This window comes from Peromyscus maniculatus, chromosome 15, assembly GCF_049852395.1.
Source record: "Peromyscus maniculatus bairdii isolate BWxNUB_F1_BW_parent chromosome 15, HU_Pman_BW_mat_3.1, whole genome shotgun sequence".
NCBI classification, from domain to species: Eukaryota; Metazoa; Chordata; class Mammalia; order Rodentia; family Cricetidae; genus Peromyscus; species Peromyscus maniculatus.
This window is the reverse complement of record NC_134866.1, coordinates 32,208,231-32,228,693: the sequence shown is the minus strand read 5'-3', so window position 1 is coordinate 32,228,693 and position 20,463 is coordinate 32,208,231. Positions and strand designations below refer to the sequence as shown.

The following is a 20,463-nucleotide window of genomic DNA, read 5'->3' as shown; positions in this document are numbered from 1 at the left end:
CAGAGGGACCAGACCTTTATTTCAGGAACTGCGTGCTGATAAGGAAGTAGGAGGAGAGTGCCCAAGCGGACTGGCACAGGACCAGTGCCCAAGCTGTCTGGCATAGGAGTCTGACCCTGGCCTAAACATAACCAAGAAGGCCCCAGTGGGCCCTGCTCACTCCATGGGGAGAGGTACAGCTAGGCTCCACTGCTGCTGCTGTTGGCCCTGTCTGTGGGCCTGTGACCGACAGACATCCTGTTCTTTGGACTCCTTCAAATGGTCATGATGTGTTTGTCACAAGTCAGCTCTGCAAACAGAGCCTCAGGGGGCGTCTGTCTGTGGGGGCTAAGTCCAGCTGCCTGCCAGCTAGGAACCCCCCCACCCCACCCCCCCAGCTCAGCACTCTCTGAGACACAGCTAGGAGAAAGCCAGCTGGAGGGCCCACTCTGGAAGGCAGCTCCTTGGTACCTTAGTGGGTGTGTCTGACGCCCACTTCCACTCACCCCCACTGCCCTTCTGCCCGCCGTTGGCTGCGCTGTGCTCATGGCCTGGCCAGAGCTGGCAGGCTCTGGCAGGAGCCCATGTGGTTGGTTCAGTCTCTCCCAGGACTTACTGTACTTACTATTGAGACAGTAGTTCCCACACTCTGCCAGGTGCCAGCATGAAAGAGAAAGGGAGAGTCAGCACTCGGACATTGTACTCTGCACGGATCACTGGGAACAAGACCTGCCTGTGTCACAAAGCCCTTTTGTGGATCCAGACCGGAATGGGCTACTGCAAGAGCCCCTGGAAGTTTCTCCAGGGCATGGCTGGTGCTATCCCCCCATCCCACCCCCCAGAACTTATTGCAGAACGAAGGATACGATACGTTTATCATAAGCTCCCACGACTCCACCATCAACCCATCTTTCTACTATACCTGGAAAAAATGGTTCTCTGCTTGTTACTGTTCTCTAGCTTCAGCCTGCACGTAATCAAGGAACAATAAGCCAGCCAGCCACACATCCGTCTGGTGCCCTTTGCGGGATTCTGGAGACTAAGCTTTCTTGTGATTAACTAACAGCGAGGCATTTTCCAGAAACCACACCATGAAATACCATGGCGGTGCCCTCAATTTAGTCAGGGCATGCAGGCATGCAGGTAAAAAAGCCGTTCCATTCAAAAACACCAGCTCTCGGAGCGACCATCAAGCCCGTTTCTCAACTTTCAAGGGCTAGGTTTTATTATAAACAAGTTTATATTTTAACCTAACCTTTAGACCTGGCCTTTTCTGGGTTCTTCCTTTTGTGGCAATGGCCTGACACATGATGAAAATGTCTTGGCATCCCCTCACATCTGTGTGCCATCAAGTGGTGCCAAAACTGCCAATGAAGAACAGCATTCCACGTGCAAGTTCCATGCCCCCCTCCTCAAGAGAATCTTTATCTTGAAAGAGTTATAGTTTTTGAAAATGAGTTGAAAGACACAACTCTCTTACATCACACTCATGTGAAGTCAAACAGAGAGGACCATGAGGGGTGTCATAGTCTCACCCGTCTCAACATCCAAGAGGTTAGTAAGGAGCCCTGCTTCTGGGTACACCTCAGGGCCAGGGAACAATCAGACTGGTCAATTGATTGACAGTCAGGGCAGAACACACCCTTCTAGGGCAGTTTACTTGGTACATAATTCTTTGGTGTACAGGCTGAGCACATCCAATCCCCATAAACTGAATGTGGGCTTTTTAAATGCCCACACCTGGAAAGCTCCACACTCGAGACTATGGCATGGGTCAACACTCAAAAGGTGGGCACGCTAACAATGCTTCAGAAAATTGCTTCTCGGTTCTACACAAAGAGTATTTATTGGAACCACAAATATCTCATATTTAGATTTGGGTCCCATCGTCAAGATATCAATCACTTCATGAATATGTAAATATTCCAAATTCTAAAAAAGTCTGTAATTGGAAATGTTTTTGGTTCTGAGCACTTTGGATAAGGCTTATACAACCTAATTTAGTAGCTACAATATATAGAAACAAATAAAACCATTGTCTCTCTAAATTGGCCTGAAACTAACTGAAGATCAGTGTAGCTCAAACACTCTTGTTTTTCCAGTGTTTAATGATGTACCAGCCTAAGAAAATAAATTCCCAGCAGTATGCATGACTTGCGTGTTTTAGTAGCAAGTTCTTATGAATAGCCTTTAAAAAGTGAGGTTTATATCTACTGAAGCAGTTTTCTTACACAATGAAACCAAAAAGAAAAAAGAAAAAAAACTTTTAATCACCCAAATAAGCTCTAGCAATATGTGAATCTGCTAAGTTAAGCATAAAACATCTAAGCGCTGATCTTGTGTTAAATCAGCATCTTTGAAGACCTAGCCTTGCTCAGGAATGTTATGCCTTAGGCCCAGGCCCTGCCTCCGAGGTTGTTGGCTTTGTGGGATGATGAACAGCCCACTTGCTATGGAGAAATGGCCCCATCTAGTGGCCTGCTGGATTCTGCACCACCTGCGTCGGAGCCATACTCGGGACAGGGATCACAAGCTAACAAGTTATTTTTGGGGAGTGACCTGTTCCCTGTGGGTTAAGAGAACCTCAAGAAAAACAACCGTGTCCTGTGTTCACCCCCACCCCCCAAAGGCACTTCAAATACAGAAAAGGCTCTGAGAACTCCCACGGAAGAGAGAGCTGTGTGAACTAAAGTTCCCTTAAAAAGCAAGCAAACACTGCACACACACAACCGCCCCCCCCCAGCCCCCCAGCAACACCTATGTAAAAATTTCTGCAAGGCTGATTGACAGATCAGAACTTCTGACTGTGGACAACTGAAATGTTGCAAACCCAGAGCCAAATCGTCTGATGCTATCTTTAGCCTCCTTAATTGCCACCCATTGTAAAGTCTCCGTGACTATCACATGAAACCCTGGGATGCGTTTACAAAGCTAGACGCTAAGATTGCCATCAGACAACATCTGAGACCGATAACATGGACTTCCCTGCTTTCCTGTAAGCCACCTATCTGATATTCCCACCAGTGAATTTTAATTAGGCCTTGACTTATCACCATTCCCCCCCCCCCTATAACTATTAATACCTCAGGAAACCATTAGTACATTGGAACAGGGTATTGGAGGCAGTCTGAATGTGTGTTCCTGGCAATCTGAATTCACGAGTAATGCCACACATATTTGGCTCCAAAATAAACTATTTCTCATTCCCTTTGAGTCGAGAACTGTGTGTTGAGCTAATAGCTGTTAACTGTTTAACTCAGATTCATCCGAGTTTATCTGACCACAGATCCCAGCTCCTGTCTTGTTCATGAGAAAGCACCTGTTTGGAAGTGTTGGGGAGATGGTGAAGGGAGAATTGTATGAAAAAAAAAATCAGTCATTAATCGACCTTAAAACCCTTTCCACACGGTTTGAAAGGCTGAGCTCTAAATTATTGACAACTTACTTAGACGCAGGGACCTGGCGGGACTGAGAACCGAGGTGGGTAAGTGTGATGGAATTCAGAAAAAAGGAAAGAAAGGTCCAGTGATGGAGACAGCTCTGGGGTTTAGTCTTGCTGACATCCCTCTTGAGATGAAAAGGGATCTCATTATAGTAGCATTGCATGAGGTGCTACAGTTGTTCGGTGGGAAAGATTTCTGAAACAGAGTCTTCAAATCAGTGGTGAAGAGACCAAAGAAGTCTAGCCTTCTGGTTTTGTTGACACCGGAAGTGGCGGCTGAGGTAGAGAAGGACCTCTCACTCCGCTAGCTTTGTGGGGTCTGAGGTTGACACTGGGAGACTTGATTCTGTGCAGCTCCAGATGCTACAGAGGAACCTCGGCCTGTGGATCCGCTTAGAGGCTATGTGGGCACTATTACTGCTGTTCCCTCACACCTCACAGGGAGGACAAAGCGTGCGTGCGTATATCTGTAGGCCTTTTTCTTACCCCATCTTCATATGATGAGACATGTCAGATGTTCTGACTACAGCCCTGAGGAGTACAGCAAAAGCAGAGAAACGCTCTAGAAAACCATCTTCCTCCTGGAGGAAGTGCTATTTGAGTGGCTTACGTGAGCTCTGGTTCTGGGTATTAAGGCAATAGTCCACTCCTTGCTTAAAATAACATCAAGAATAAGAAAAATCCGAGGACACGCATGTAATCACAGCACTGGGGAGGCTGAGGCAGGAGTGTCTGCAATGAAAGGTCATCATGGGCTACGTAGTGAGTACCGGGCCAGCCAGAGCTGCACAGCAAGACCAGATCTAAAAAAAAAAAGAAAATCATAAGCAACAATAACAAAAACTCCAGACTAGTCAAACTTCTGTGGAGAGTGTTTAGAACAGGTTCTCCTTTGGGAGTTTAGTTTAGTTACGAAGTAGGAAAATCTCCAGCTGTTGTTTGTAGAAGAGGCACCTTGCTAAATGACGCAGGATTCTCCCTGACAACCGCAGATGGTTTCCAAGCATCCTTGCTCTTTGAAGCTTTGGCTCTACCCCAGCTTACAGTGTCTTCCCCCGCTAATGAATATGGCCATGGCCTATCTCCCTTCCCTTCCTTTCCAAACCTTCCGATGGAGAAGATGCCCAATATCACAGCAGCACTGGAGGTCACCACTCACAGTTCTGTGCCTCCTGCAACCTGAAGAAACTGTCACAGAGCCCCTTGAATCCTCCCAGGTCATTGTCACGGGAGAGGAGATATGGGATGTAGGCAATACCTCCCATATGCAATCCTTCCTGGCATTTGCAAAGCCGCCATTTCCTAAGCAGTATTTTCACTTCAGAGCTGGAGGGGATGCTAGGGCCACATGCAGGGCAGCTGAGGGTTCACCAGCCTCTAGCCTGCTTTGCCGGTAAAGAGCCCTGGCCTACTCCTTCAGCTCTTGCAGGAGCCCAGGCTCATTCTGGTGAGATCTGTTTCTCACTGGCCATGAGCCTAGAGTCCCAGAGCCACTGTGTGAACACGGTATATCTGATCCAGACGAAGTTCTGTATCAGGACGCAGGGCTAACAAGGGCATAACCTGCTCTTTCCTTCTCTCTTTAACCCCCAAAGCTAAGCGTTCACATAACCCGGACCCTATATTGAGACAATTAGTGTCAGAAGCAAGCTCGATGAGTCTATTGTGACCCTCCAGACTTAGGGCCAACACTGAAGGATGAGCCCCAAGTTCAAATTTCGTTAATCTCTGTGTGTGTGCACATACATGTACATACACATCTAAGAGTTCATGCTGATATATGCACACATGTCTGTGCTTGTGTGTGGAAGACAGAGGTTGACATCCGGTGTCTTTCTCAGTCACTCTCCACCATTTATTATCTTTATTATTTATTTATTTAATGTATTTATTATTTGTGAGACAGGGTCTCTCCCTGAGGCTGGAGCTTACCAGTTCCACTAGACCAGCTGGCTGACAAGCCCCAGTATTTTCCTGTCCCCGTGTCTCAAGTCCTGGGATTTTAAGGCGTGTCCTCTCACACCAGGCTTTTTACATGTGTGCTGGGGAGCCGAGCTCATGTGTCGGTGTTTACACAGCAAGTACTCTATCAGCTGAACCGTTTCCCCTGACTCCAAACCCAATTTCCTAAAGGAACAGGCCACCCCGGAAGTAGCCCCTCCTTCACATATCACCCATTAGCGCCTTACCAATGTGCGTGTTAGAATTAGAATCATCTGAGATTCATAAACAGTTACTCTTCTTTGCTTTAAAAAAACAAGTATGATGTCATGCTCTGTCAGAAGTCATTTTAAATGTAAGGGATGCTACTAAGCTGTTTGACAAACTGACACCTTTCGTATTTACCATAGCTGCTGTAAATAATTCCCTTACCCTCCCATGTGCAAACAATCTACCTGTAAAATTTAGAGTGGGTCCAGTGGAAACACAAGAAAACCAGCAGAGGTTCTTTCACAAGTTCACTGACAAATTGCTTTCAGGCCGTTTGCTTTAGTCAAAAACTAGCTCTAAGGCGGGCGGGTCATTCTGACATTAGAAATAAGATGGTCGATGTAGTCTAGACTATGGGCGTATATGGACAGGCACAGACAGGCCATTGCTAGATGTCAAGACCATGGCTTCTGCTTCCCTGAAGTAGGTATAGGAAGAGTCAAGTAGAGTCTGTGGTTTGGGGCCCACTTGACCTTTCAGACAGGGACTTTCACAGCACCTGCCAGAGGAGCTTATTTCTCTCATCGGTAATATTAGTGGCTAGTATCAGTGTGGCCATCAGCAGGCAGCCTCTACATGTTTCTAGACGTTGCCTCGTTTAGTCTGTACTGCAGTTCTTGGTGAATGAGAACATCTGAGACACAGACTGGTTCAGTCACATGGAATAGAGCACTGGACAGAAGATTGTGTACACTTTACTTTGGAGAACCAATACATTGTTTTATATGATATAATGGCTACCTGATATATTACTGAAGCTGGTGATCAAAATGACCAATATAGCTGTACCTGTAATACCAATTCTCACCTTAAGAGTATTGCTCTCACCATCTCAGCATCTTGGGAGGTTGAGGAAGTAGGTTTGTAGATTCAAGTCCTATCTGGACTATAGATGAGTTCAAGGCTAGTCTGGGCCACTTAGTGTGATGTTCTTTCAAAAAAAAAAAAAAAAAAAAAAACCAAAACTACAGAAAGGGCTGGGTATATATTTCAGTGACAGAGTGTCTGCTGAGTGTATGTGAGGCTCTGGGTTCAAGTCTCAGTACTGTGGGGAAAAAACAAAAATGTATGGTCCCCATAATTCAGTTTGTGGCCTCCATGCCCTCCAAGAAGCCAAGCCAAGACCCCAAATGTACCTTTCTGGCAGTTCAGGCCCTCGAAGCCCAAGGGGCAGTCACACTCATAACCCTCCTTCCTGGGCCGACAGCTGCCCCCATGGGCACAGGGGGCCCCCACACAGGGGTGGGCCGCATTCTCCACATTCACACCAGATGTAAAGTCGTGTTTCACGTGGATGGTCCGGTCATTCAGGATGATCTTAGGGTAGAGAAACACAAAGAAATGCAAGACTTGGGGAAAACAAACTTGCAGTTTACCAACCTGAGCTACATATAACGAAGGAGGTTAACAAAGAAAGAAAGTCTGCAAGCTGGTCTGGTGGTCCTTCAAATGAAGGGCAACGGAAAGGTACTTGGGGGGAAGCTGCAGAGAAGGGCCACCTGTTGTGATTAGTTACCTCTGAGAACCGAAGCATTCCATAAGACAGGAAGTAAACAACTCAAAATAGCTTCCGGAAGTCCCTGAAACTGACCAGATTTACCAGGGCTCTTTCTCCTGGGAGTACATGAACAGTAAAGCCTGCTGAGAGACAGGCAAGCTAAGCTATCAAGAAGACTCTCAGACTCAGCTGCCCAGGCCTGGCAGCCTGGAAGAAACGGAGATGGGCAGCCCATAACCTGGAGGAGGCAGAGACCAGACAGACTGCATAGGAGAGGATCAGACCAACTGAACCTCTGGGAAAGGACACTCAAACATGTTGAGCCACCTGTAGACTGTGCTACTTGCTCCAGGTTTCTGGCTTTTGTGAGCTGTCATCCCTGCTGGGGTGGGCTTTGGTGATGCAGCTGTTTTTGAATGATTTCTGCTTCTGGAAGTGACCCCTCACCCATATTCCTCTCTGCCAGCTTCCTGGTATACTTCCTTCATATACTGTGGGATGTCACCGAAATCAGAACCCTGGCCCTGCCGATTCTCCCACTCACCCCCCTTGTCTTTCTTCAACATTTCTGAGTTTCCTCCCTCTCCATGCCCTCTACAGAACTGCAGCAAAGCTCAGACTCTGCCTTTTACTCCACTGTGCATGTACTTCCCGAGGCAAGGAGCGCTGCTTCTTCTTTCCTGAGATGCGGCTCTAGGCAAAGTAATATATTACTGGGAAATGTTACTGGGTGCCTTACCTCCTCCCAGCTCTTTAGCCCTTGACCTAGCATGCAGAATGCCCATGTCCACCGAGCTGCTGCTGCTAGCTGTGCCAAAATGAGAGACACAAAAGTACCCTGGGGGATCCCCCAATTGTCTGGGGTGTTAGGTTAGCAGAGGTGCTTCTTACTGGGAATCTACCTCCATTTCCAAAGATGTACCTCAGCCTTGGTGAGTGTTTCGAGGTTCGGAGGAAACCTCTCTAGGTCCTGAATCTGAGAAACCACTGGGGAGGAGCCTGATCCTTCTCTAATCTCCTTCTTTCATGCCACATGTGAAAAATATGAAGTCCAGCAGTATGTGCTCCAGCCAACATAAGCCTGGCCCTTGTCTCCTGCTGGCCATGGCAGAGCCAGTGCCTCAAAAAGGAAGGACAGCCTTTCTAGAAGGCAGGGGAGAGGGACTGTGTGCCCTGTGAGTCAGAGACAAAGCTTGAAGAGGGAAGGCGGTGTGGGTGAGCTTTTTCATACCTCAAACCCGAGCGAATGTGACCAGTACCTCTTGTGGGGAACCAAGGTCTGATCTGAGATGCCAAGGATATTGTAGTTCAGCAACAAAAAGGCTTGGGAGAGCAAGCAGATGTTGGCTGGACTTTTCCTAAACCAACACACACACCGGGGGCCTTTCTCAGAGCACAATCTCCAAATTCTGATAGGACTTCCTTCTAGTGTGGCCACTCTTTTATCTTGTATTCTCACACTTTGTCATGGGTCCTCCCTTGATCCCCATGCCACCCGTCATCACTGAAGGGAAACATGATGAGGCTGAGCAAGGGTCCAAGCTCACTCTTCTCCAGTGCTGGCAACCCTGCGAGTCTGGGCTCTGAGTCAGTCTGCACCTCTGTAGCCGACAGAACACATTCTCATGACCAGAGGGATCTTGGGCAACCCCAAGGGAAGGACTAGGAAGATATGTGGGAGTGGGCTCAGCATTGTCCACCTGCCAAGCACTTTTTTTTTTATCATCACCCTTCTGGAGCATGTCTCTGGAACCTGAGAGCTCCATTGTATGATTGATGAGCAACCGCTCGTGGGTGGGTGGGTGGGTGGGTGGGTGGGTGGGTGGGTGGGTGGCAATGACAGTTGGCTCTTACATGGAACCAACTCCACAGTGACTCAGAGAGCAGCCTAAGCTGAGCTTGCTCCCTGCCTCTCATTGCCCCTTTCCTGGTCACACAAGTGTCTGTGGCATCCTGGTGTCAGGTACCTCTCCTGATAACCCTAGAAAAGTTGGGGAATTTCTGCTGGAAAAAAAATCACCTTGACTTCACAGAATCACTCTGTACTGAACAGAAACCCGGGGACAGGTGTGTGGAAAACTAGATTGTAAGCATTAAAAAGTAAAATTGTAACCATTTCGACATCTTCTCAAACCATTTTCCTGAGGTAGAGCAGATAACGTGGATGATAACACTTAACACTATGTATAGTAAGAGTGACATCAAGCACGAGGAAGCAAAGCTGTACCTTCTGGATGCTCCCACTAAACGGATGGAGGATGCCCGAGTTCTTCTTGACATCATCGTAGTTTGGGACTCCGCCAATAAAAATGTCCGTGTTACACTTAATCTGGGTGAAGCCTCCCTGCCAAGACATAAAGAAACAGCAAGTCACAGACTAGCTTTAGGATAGGTGGTAACAACAGTCTCCAGAGCGTCACAGCAAGCTGGCTGCACATTGGCTGGACCTTCACATTGTTTCGTGTGGTAACTGAACACATGGACTTGAGGCTCAGTTTCATTGTGTGTAAATAGGATCCTGATATAATATCTGAATCCCAATGCATGTATAGACTGAGAGGACCAAGCAGATGCCATTACAGGCTGCTCAGTCTTCTCTCAGGCCTCAGTTTCAGTTTCCTGAGACTTGAGCAAGCAGTTTCTGGGAGGGCCATGAACAAAAGACATAGTCCTTGCAGTAGCTCCCTTTCTGCATGTAAGCTCCCATTTCTGACTGCTCAAGGTTCAGCCATTTGTTTACTGTCTGGGACCCCTCATCAACTTAGTGCTATGTGCACGGGTCAATGTGAAAGTCTGGGCCACCAAGCCAGCCCTGACAATCAATATGTGCTAGGCCAGCCAGCCTCCATGGCAGCTCAAGGACAAAGCCTGAGACTTGTCTAGGCCTGCCCCAAAATGGATAACTGTAACCCCCAACTAACCTTAGCCAATTAAAAGTTACTACCATGATTGCCACTCACATAAACCAATCCTGAGTCTGTTCCTATGTAGTCTGTAGACCAAGCCCTTCTTGCTTTAAAAACCCTGCTCCATTGCTACTCAGGGTCTCTCCTGCTCTGCTGCTACGCTACACAGACAGAGAGTCCTGAGTTAACCTGTAGCAGTAAAAAAAATGCTTTGCTTTTGCATAGGATTCAGTCTCTTGGTGGTCTTTGAGGGACTCTGGGTACAACATGGACAACATCACTGTCCACTGATGAGCAATGCTCATACTCCACCCTCAGGAAAACTGTCTCCCAATGGTGGAGCTCAGGTGAGACCATGGAGCAGAAAAGCAATGAACTTCTCTGAGCAGAAGATTTCAGGACTTGGGAGTGGACCTCTATACCCCTTCTGCCCTCTCCTTCCTTCAGTCTGGCTCTTAAGTGAAAGCTGTACTGAGTCACTGGTGGCCATGGGCATGAGTGAGAACTAACCCTGTGTTATAAACAGATGATGTTCCAGAGTTGTTGGTGACAGTCTAGCCTATTCTGAGGGCTGGGATTCTCCTTAATTAGACTTTGCTCAGCGTTAAATACACTATCAATATTCCAATATGTGCCTACTGCTCTGTTTGGGAATGGCATGGATAGAACCTCTCCAAGACAAAGGACAAAGGGAATGCATCTGGTGGGTTTTTGTGCTCAAATAAATGTAAATAGCAAAGAGGTTTTCCCATCCTTCCAGTTCTTGGGGAATACCTCTGTCCTCCCTTGACTCCAGGTAGCAAGATATGTATAATACTATCTAAGTTCAACATAAGCCATAAAAAATATGTGAAGCTATCATAAGATAACAAAAATAAGCCAAAGTCTGAGATCACCGGGCATCAAAACACTTCTGGAAACACAAGGTATTGTTCTTGGAGTTGGAAAGATGGTACAGTGCTTAAGAGTGCATGCTGAACAATCAGAGCCAGAGTTCAAACCATAACACCTATGTAATAAGCCAGGGATTTCACAAATGCCTCCGAGGGAATCCAGCAGCCTCTTCTGACCCCTCCCCCCATACATGGGTGTGTGCACACACATAGTATAGCACATGCTCACACAGACACAGATACTCACACACATAAATCAATATTTTAAAAGATTCTATGTTTATGATAGACGAAATATAAATAGTAGTGTCATTAAACTACTTAACAAACATTAGGCATCTACATATTGTGCGAAAGAGATATATTGAACGCTGTAGGAAAGACCCAGTCCTTGCCTTCTGTGGGTTTATACTAATGGGAAACATGGAAAAGTCCATGGGTAGCTGGAATCACAGTAGGTGAGGATGTTCAGGTTTCTATGAGTGTACCTGAGGATGGAGGAGTCTCTCACCTCACCCTGGACATAGGGAGTGGGAGAGCTGGCCAAGGAAGAGTAGCAACTGTGGAACTGGAAGAAGTCAGGGTTGGGGGGGCCAATCAGTATAGCACAGGGCGAGGAGGACCGAGTAGTGCAGGACCTCAGAAGCCACGTGAGGAGTTTGAACTTGACCCAAAAGGCAGCAAGTCTGAAGCAAGAGAGGCCTATGCATTTTAGGGAGATCATTGGTCAGAGGGAGGAGAGTGGATTGGGGAATCACATCAGGGGTGAAGAAAAAGAGGCAGACGATCATGGAGATCCGTGTTCCATTTACCTCCAGGAGCACCTACAGGGCCTGACTCCTGCTGTTTGTAAGGCTGGGGATGGAGCCTAAGCCTGGTCCATGCTAGGCTAGGACAGTACCAGTGAGCTAAACCCCGGCCCCTTACAGTTCTTAATGCAATGCAAGGTCATGAAGGAAGCACAGGGACCTTCTGGAATCCTTGTGGTCAACAGAAGATTTGCTCAAGCCGAAGTTGTCACATATGCACAGACCTTTCTTCCTTGTCTTTGACCCCAGAGTTGAGTTATTAGAGGAAAGGAAGAAGACTGTGGAGTCAACGGCACGCTGTTCTTCGAGTCAAACTCAAAGTTCTGAAAGGTCTTTGAGTTCCACTGTGTCCAGGGAATAGGGTGAGAACAGCATCATTGGGGCTTTTGAACAACCGTCCCTCCTGCTGACAGAGGCAAGGCTCAGCTGTCACACCCAAGGAAGGGAAGAGGTAGACTATCGTTTCGTGCCAACTGTCCTCATCTCCTCTTTAAAAAATGTTGTTTTTCTTTGGATGGGACCTTGGAAATAAAATCAACTACAGTGGACATTCTGTGCCCTTGAGTTGATAGTAACACAGTCTTAACTAATGAGACCAGCAAGTGAAGCAACATAGAGCTGACCCTGTGCCGGGCCCTGCTGTGATCTGCTGAGGCAGTTCTCCTAATTCTCACAAGAACTCTATGCTGTATGCTGTCATCATCAGGATTGTCTCCACTGATATGAGGATAATGGTGCCAATGAGAAAAACATAAGCTCGGCTGTCACATGACCAGCCTGAGCTCACACCGCTGGTGAGCAGTGAAGCTGGATTGAGAAGCTCAGGAGTTTCGTTTTGTAGCATGTTCTTGACAAACACATCATCCCTATACTCCTGGATCTGTGACCTCAGCTACCACATCATCTAGATGACAAGGACAGGTTGGTGTGTGTGTGTGTGTGTGTGTGTGTGTGTGTGTGTGTGTGTGTGTGTAAAAGGAGAGTTCTTAAAAGCTCCCTGCTTACTAAGTATTAGCTAAGGCATAACTCACAGGTTAATAACAGCCCTGTGAGGTCAGCGCCATGTTGCCATTCCCCTTTATAAGTGACAGAATAGAACCATAATTGTCTAATGCAGACCTGGGATTTCAGCCTCAGCACTGGAATCTATGTACTCAGATGCTACATGATGTCGCTTTAAGTAAAACAACATTTATGTGGTGTATGTGTGTGTGTGTGTACGTGTGTGCGTGCGCATGTGCATGCATGCGTGTGTGTGTGTGTGTGTGTGTGTGTGTGTGTACGTGTGTGTGTGCGTGCATGCATGCGTGCGTGCATGTGTGTGTGTGTGTGTGTGTGTGTTTACATACATGATGTACTACAGCACATGTGTTAAGGTCAGAGGACAACACGCAGGAGCAGGCCAGTTCTCTCCTTCCACCCTGTGGGTTCTGGGAGTCAAACAGGTTATCAACCTTGGTGGCAAGTACTTGAGCCCCCTGAGCCACGCAGCAGCTCCCTTCATGCTACTTTTCTACCAACATCAGTGGACAACAATGGTCTGGGCCACGCCACCCACGGAGAGAAGCAAGTGTGTCCTTACCGCTGCCATTCCCTCTACCGCCTTCTGCTTGTCCACCTGTAAGATGCCATTCTTCGCTGTGCGAGACACACGCAGCTCATGCCATTGGCCGAGGGTGAGGGCATCCTCACTCCTGTCAAAGAAAGACGTGGGTGTTAACATTCTATGTCCACTTGACTGCATGAAGAAACCCAGCTGACAGGTACAGAATTTTGTGGGGGTGTCTCTGTGAGGGATGTCTGAGAGCTAAGCCTTTGAATTAATGAACTGAGCAAAGAAGACAGTCTTCACCAGTGCACTTGGACATCATCTGATATGCTGTGGGTTCGAACAGAATGAAAAGACAGGAGAAGTGTGGCCTTTCTCCCTTTGCTGGAGTTTGGGCATCCCTCTTGCCCTGTTCTTGGACAGTAGCGCTACTCCTGGTTCTTGAGACATGGCTCAGAACTTGGCACCAGTGTTCTGGCTCTTGGCCCTTTGGACTCACACTGGGACTTGTGCCATGGACTCACCTGTAGCCTTGGGCAGAACTACACCATAGACTTTTCTTGGCTTCCAGCCTCCCTGAAGAAAACTGTGGAATGCTTCGGTACCCATAATCCTAAGAGATAGTCTCACGAGACAAATGTCTTCCTACACCTCTATCTATACCCCTACTGACTCTGTTTCTATGGAGACTCCTAACCAATACAGATGGAAACCGAACATGAGTCAGCATGTCACTGGTGTGCACCACCATTCCATCAGTACAGCCGTGATGAAATGCATGCCACCGTAGGCACCCACCTGTATTCGTTACTTTTCAGGTGGCTGTGCTCAAATACCCAACAAGAAGCAACTTAACAGAGAGGGAGGGGTTATTCTGGCTTGCAGCTACAGAAAAGATACCAAGTCCTAGTGGAGATGGTGTAGATAATCTGACTCCCCTCAGTGAATGACTGTGATGTGGCAGAGTAAGCCGGGTCAAGCTTCTCCCCCACAAGCTGTTTTTGATCATGGTGTTTTGTCACAGTGATAGAGAGCAACTAGGCCACCCAGCAAGCATGTTTACCAGCTGATCCATCTTGGCGAGCCCCCTGCTTGGTTTTTAAGACAAGGTCTTGCCAGGCAGTGGTGGCGGTGCATGCCTTTAATCCCAGCACTCGGGAGGCAGAGGCAGGCAGATCTTTGTGAGTTCGAGGCCAGCCTGGTCTACACTGCGAGATCCAGGAAAGGCACAAAGCTACACAGAGAAACCCTGTCTCGAAAAAACAAACAAAAAAAAGACAAGGTCTCACTATGTAAATCTGACTTGCCTGGAACTTGGCTGTGTATACCAGGCTGCCCTCGTACTCACAGAGTCCTGCCTGCCTCTGCCTCTTGTGTGCTAGGATTACAGATGTGCACCATCATACCTGGCTCATTTTGAAAATTTTCATAATAGAATATTGGGGGAAAATGCTCTGGTTTGAAAATGCCCTCAAAGATCACTTGTTAAAAGCTTAATTCCCCAGTGCCCCACTGAGAGTTGTGAACTTTGGGAGAAGACCAAAAGATGGTCTTTGCCTCATGAGTCGATTGACGTCATGATCACTTGGGCTTTTTCATAAAAGTCTAGGTTTCAGTCCCTTCCTCCCTGCACACACATGCAGATGTGTTCTCATATTCATCTATCTTCTCCCTTGGGGTGATACAAGAAGGCCCTTGTCAGGATGCACGTTATTTGACCTTGGATTTCCTAGGCTCAATAAAATTTCTGCTCTTCACAAATTCTTCCTGTTTCCCACAGTCTGTTAGTGCGGCCCACAAAGAATGAGGACATGGGCAAACAGAGTCTGTGTTCACTGGTGCTCTGAATGGGATTCGGGTGACCTTAAAAGTTCAGTTACTAAGTCAATGTGGGAGCACTTGGTGCTGAAATGTCACTTGCAGGGGTTCCACACGCTACTTTTTAGAGTGAGGTGTGCAGAAAGAATGTAATTATTGCATTTCTATTTCTAACAATGTCTAGCTCTTGGCCTTCACTGAACCTCCCAATTACTTTCGGGCTGGTATCATCTTTAGAAAACTACAAAGAATACCAATGGCATGATTATTAAAGGGTCAGCACCCCCTAATTTGATTCCTTTGCTCAGGCAAATGCTTTTGTGATTTGTCCTTAGCAATTAGAATTTAATCACCTTGGCTAAATCAATATGCAATAAAGAAACAAGCAGGCCTTTTTAAGTGGTCTATTTCCATAATGACTAACAGCACACTTGTCATGGTCCTGTCCTGCAGAGGTCACTGCCTGTCAATCCGATACCGTCTTCTGCACAGTAATATTGATCACAGTCATCGAGAGCTCATTCCAATTGTCTTGATATTTGAATCAAGCTCATAATGACTTTGACCACAATACCCTTTTCCTAAAATTAAAATGACTGGGCCAATTCCATAATTTCCTACGCTTCAGACTTTCACCAAATTTTCTTAATTAAGTGGCAATTCTTTGAAACAGTTTTCAAAATAAATAACTTCCCGAGAGGCATGTGAGATAGTAATAGTGATCCCTGCTGTCAGCTGGGATAACCTTGCATGGGACATGACCCTGCATGGAACAGAGGTGGGATGGGAGGCCAATGGTAGTTTAATCTCTGGTGAATCTTGTCTTGTTTTCACTCAGGATCCAAGAATTTTTTTTTTTTTCTCTAATCGCTTTCCCTGACAGATAGGAAGAGGATAACCCACAGAGTAAAAAAACTAAAATGCCTCTTATTGAAAATTGGCACAGACATTTGAAAAAGAAATGTTGGACACCCTAGGCTCTAGCTGCCATTGACCCCAATCTGGGATCCTCTGTTGCAGAGGGGCAGGTGGGAGGGGCCAGTGTTCAGAAGAAGTGTGAGGCATACCTGTGCCTCCAGATCTTAAGGTCACTCTTTATCCTGAAGGGGTGATTCAAAGTGCAAGGTGATTATCAAGGTGTTGTCCTCTCTAAACTTGACATATAGTTCTAAGTGAATTGCTTATGCTGTTTTGCATAATCATATGTAAATTGAATCAATTAAATACCCACAAAAGTTGTCTTGAGATATAGAATGTTTTACATAACTAGAGGGAAAAAAATATTTGTCCCTTCCCCAGGGTGGGAGGTGTCACCCGATGTAGAAACTCAGCCACAAGGACAAAAAAAAAAAATTCCTTTGACTAACAGTTGAATCTTAATAGAGACAGCATTTCCCATCAGCCATAAAAAAATAGTCATCAGTTTAGGGAAATGAGTGGTGTTAACATCTCCCCCACAAATGCCTTCTAAAAATGCCAGGCTAGCAAAATGAACAACCACTGAGTACAGCCACAATTTCCTTGGAAGTAACAACAGACTGAAAAGCCTGTGGTGAGGTTTAAGCAAAGACCCAGGCACTTTCAAAAAAAGAATTAGACAAGCATAGCAATGGGTGACCTCTGTATTAGATTAGGGGCCCTTGAGCTTGAAGGTTAAAAGTACTCCAAGAGAGGCAAAGTAAGAGGCCATGCTGTCACTGACATCTCAATATTTATGTTTACACCCATAGACCTGGGCTGCTCTCAACATGGGTCAGACAAACTTTTTTCCACAGTGTGCAGTAGCCAATGGAAAGATGCACAACAGAAAATAGCTTAAACAGGTCAACTAGATCATTCCCATTGCCACCCCCACCCATCCACCCCTGCCACCAAGGGATCAGTAAAGAAGAGGAGGCAGAAAGAATGTAGGAGTCAGAGGATGGGGAAGAGCGCTATGGCATGCTGTCTTCTGACTTTGTGTGGCCATGGCCAGTGTCAACTCACAGAAGCTCTAGTTACCCGAGTAAGATCAAGCCAGCAAAACACTGGTGATCTCCAGCTCCCAAGTCTTATCAAGGAGCTATTGGCAGTTGGCAGTTGCTGGGAGAAGGAGAGTCATTCTTTTTGTGGGGTGTGGCCACTGGTACGATTTTCAGGGCCCCGTAGATGGCCCAGCACCCACAAACATTAGGTAACACTAACTGGATTTAGTGAGTTATTAAGAAAAAAAAAGGCCAGGCGGTAGTGACGCGTGCCTTTAATCCCAGCACTCGGGAGGCAGAGCCAGGCAGATCTCTGTGAGTTCGAGGCCAGCCTGGACTACCAAGTGAGCTCCAGGGAAAAGCGCAAAGCTACACAGAGAAACCCTGTCTCAAAAAAACAAAAACAAAAACAAAAACAAAAACAAAAAAAGAAAAGAAAAAAAAGAAAGAAAAAAAAAAAAGGATATGAAGTTGGGAAGAACTGAAGGTGTAAACAGAATAGATATGATTATATTTCACTGCATATATGTATAGAATTCTAAAGAATAAAGAAAATAACTTCATATTTTAAAAATAAAACACAAATTATTATTTTTTAAATAAGGAGACATAAACAAGAAAAATTCACATCTACCAAACAAGGTAGGGCTCCAAGGGACTCCAAAGGCCATGGAACCACTGTAGAGGAACAAGGGCCCTTTGAAGGTATTTAATAGTTCAGACTAGATAACAAGACGAAAGTTTTGGCTGCTCCCACCAATTTGGCAAGGATGATTTTTTTTTTTTTCGGATCAAATGCTTTAAGAGTCCCCTCTACTGTCATGCTACTGAAACCTCATCCTATGTCCTACCCAACACTTGTGGAGGGGTCACCGTCAGTCTCCTTCCTGGGAAATGAGCAGGTAAGACAATCGCCAAGTTGTGAGCTACCACCAGGGGAATAGTTCAAGAGGAAAGTTGTAATTTGATCTTTCCCGAGTATACATATGTGTATGTGTATATGCCTATGTGGTGCCTTGTGTGTGCATGTGTGTGTGTGTGTATGTGCGTATGCGTGTGTGTGTGTGTGTGTGTGTGTGTGTGTATGCCCCTGCATGTGTATATTGAGGCCAGAGGTTGACATCAGGTGTGCTTCTCAAGCACTATTCACCTCGATTTTAGGAGACAGGGTTTCTCACTGAACCTGGAGCTCACTAATTAGCCTAGAATGGCTGGCCAGTGAGTTCTGAGGATCCGCCTGTTTGCCCCCAAGTGTTGAACTTTCAGCTGTGTGCTGCTGCTCTTGGCTATGACATGGGGTACTGGGGATCTGACCTCAGGTCCCCACTCCAGTGCAGGAGGCACTTTAGTGACTGAATCATCCCTCACCAGCCCCTATTAGTATCTTTTGCATAGTCAACATTTATTTGTGGAGTGCCCAACATACGCTGCTGTGTATGAGGTGAGATAGTTCCCTGAGTGGCTGGCTACTGATGCTACTGCATGTCCTCAGGGGAAAATGGAGGCAGGTTGCTCTCATAGGAAGCAAGCCTATTTTTCATAATCTGAGGCTGGAAATTAATACCTGTTTGATAGATATTTAGTGAAAGAAGGGAAGGAGGGAGTGAAGGAGGAAGGGAGAGGGAAGAGGAGGAGAGTAAGTACATGATCTACAGGTGGCTTGGCATAGTTCAGAAGCAGGGCAGGCGTCCATGGGTGCTGGCAAAGAGAAAACAGGAAGAGGGTGGTGGGTAGCAATTTAGTGTGTCATAGTGGTGGCTGTGGCTTTGGAGAGAAGGATGTTGCACAAGGCTTTGGCCCTCACCTGAGAATTCCAGTCCCAGAACCGCAGTCGAAGCGGAATTCCACGTGGCCCTCAGCCATATTGATGGACAGGAAGTCCTTGCTGCCCGTGTCATAGCTGTACAGAAGGACACCATCCGCGGAGTCTGGCCGAAAAGTGATCTCGAACTCCGTGAAAGAAAGGTAATGCTGGGGCTCCAGGGGCCAGGGTGTGGCAGCGTAGGACCTCAGCGACTCTCTGAACTGAGGGATGGTCAGGGCGAATGCTGAAGAGACAAGCAGAGTGCTAAGAGATCCCGGTGTGGCGTGAGACCAGCTAGTGGCTTGCATGGAGCTGCGCTGCTTTCCTTCTGGGCAGGGACTTACCTACGTCTCCTAGCTGCCCTGAGGGTAGTGGGTGGTCTGGCTGAGTTCTGTCAGGGGAGTGTGGGTAGAATATCATATGGTACCTCCAGCCTGTCCCTAAATCTTTCTTCCTTCCCCTGGTGCTCATCTCTTCTCCTGCCATGACGGCTAGATAAGCGATGCTGAGGGGTGGAGACTTTGCTCCCGTATGACTTCATGGAGCAGAACAACCTCCAAAACTACTGACCTGAGGTGTCGTAGCAGGTGAGCAAGAATCAGCCCCTCTTACGTGAGGTTAAAGAAACCCCAGATGTCCCTGGCCAGCCCTGGCTCACTTACACCCTTCCACAGACATAGTGAAAATATTTTCCCCTGTGTAGTGTCTTAGTTTCAATTCTGAATCATTCATAGGTAAATCTGGGTACTTTTGTAATCTTACTTCCAATTTTATTCTCTTTTGTCTTTAATTTTTGATTTCTGGAAAAATTAAAGAGGGTTCAGGCCTTCATGGTCCCCCGCCCCCAAATCTTTAAAACTTTCAGTTATTATTTCTGAGTGTTTGTATGTATATATTGTGTGTGGTTGTACACTACATGTAGATGTACACATACATGTCTGCCTACATGTGTGTATTTACATGATACAGTATAGAAAGAAGGGATAAATCTTTAGATGAGAGGAAAGAAGTAAAATGAAGAACACATTTGTCTTATCGCGCTATTTATTTGTGCGTACACTTTGCCAATATTTTCTTGGAAACTGTTGGATATTATAAAGAACACGAGGTTTTAGGACACTTAAGTCAATCTTCTACAAACCACACGGATGCAGGCTTTCCAAGGATGGAGGAGCCAGCTCATGCTTAACTTATTAAAAGGAACATGTCTGTGGCTGGTTGAAAGCTTTGGCTCTCTGAGACTCTCCCACCCCTCCTAGCAAAGCAACCTGGATCCCTTAAGAACATGCAGGACTTTGCTAAATGGGCAAGATGGAGAGCTGCATCCACATGCATCCCCACACAGCCAGGGCCCACGGTCTCACCGTCTTCACAGTGCCGACCTCTGAACCCCAGGGGACAGAGGCAGATGTAGGAGTCAGCTTTGGTGGCTGCACAGGTTCCTCCGTTGATGCAGGAGGCCTCGTCACAGATTCCACTGCTGCATTCCCCTAAACAGAGTGCGGGTCACAAAGCCAGGTCACCAAGTGCTGACCCCAGCACTGTGGAGAGCCCCCCCCCCCCCCCCCGGGTCTGCTGTCCACTTGCACA

General features: G+C 46.7%; 1 protein-coding gene across 4 annotated transcripts in view; it reads right to left on the bottom strand.

The window, feature by feature from the left end:
• The window catches only part of Egflam (EGF like, fibronectin type III and laminin G domains), a 178,508-nt gene that overhangs the window by 17,147 nt on the left and 140,898 nt on the right, over positions 1-20,463 (bottom strand). For 2 of the 4 annotated variants that reach the window (XM_006977144.4, XM_006977145.4), the window contains 6 exons: positions 20,238-20,363; positions 18,874-19,117; positions 13,321-13,432; positions 9,358-9,474; positions 6,769-6,949; positions 605-628 (listed from right to left, as the gene is read on the bottom strand). In XM_006977144.4, coding sequence (XP_006977206.2) covers positions 605-628; positions 6,769-6,949; positions 9,358-9,474; positions 13,321-13,432; positions 18,874-19,117; positions 20,238-20,363 — 804 coding nt within the window. Of the gene's footprint in view, positions 1-604; positions 629-901; positions 1,039-6,768; positions 6,950-9,357; positions 9,475-13,320; positions 13,433-18,873; positions 19,118-20,237; positions 20,364-20,463 lie in introns of those variants that run through there. The other 2 variants (XM_006977143.4, XM_015995986.3) reach the window with 2 other exon arrangements.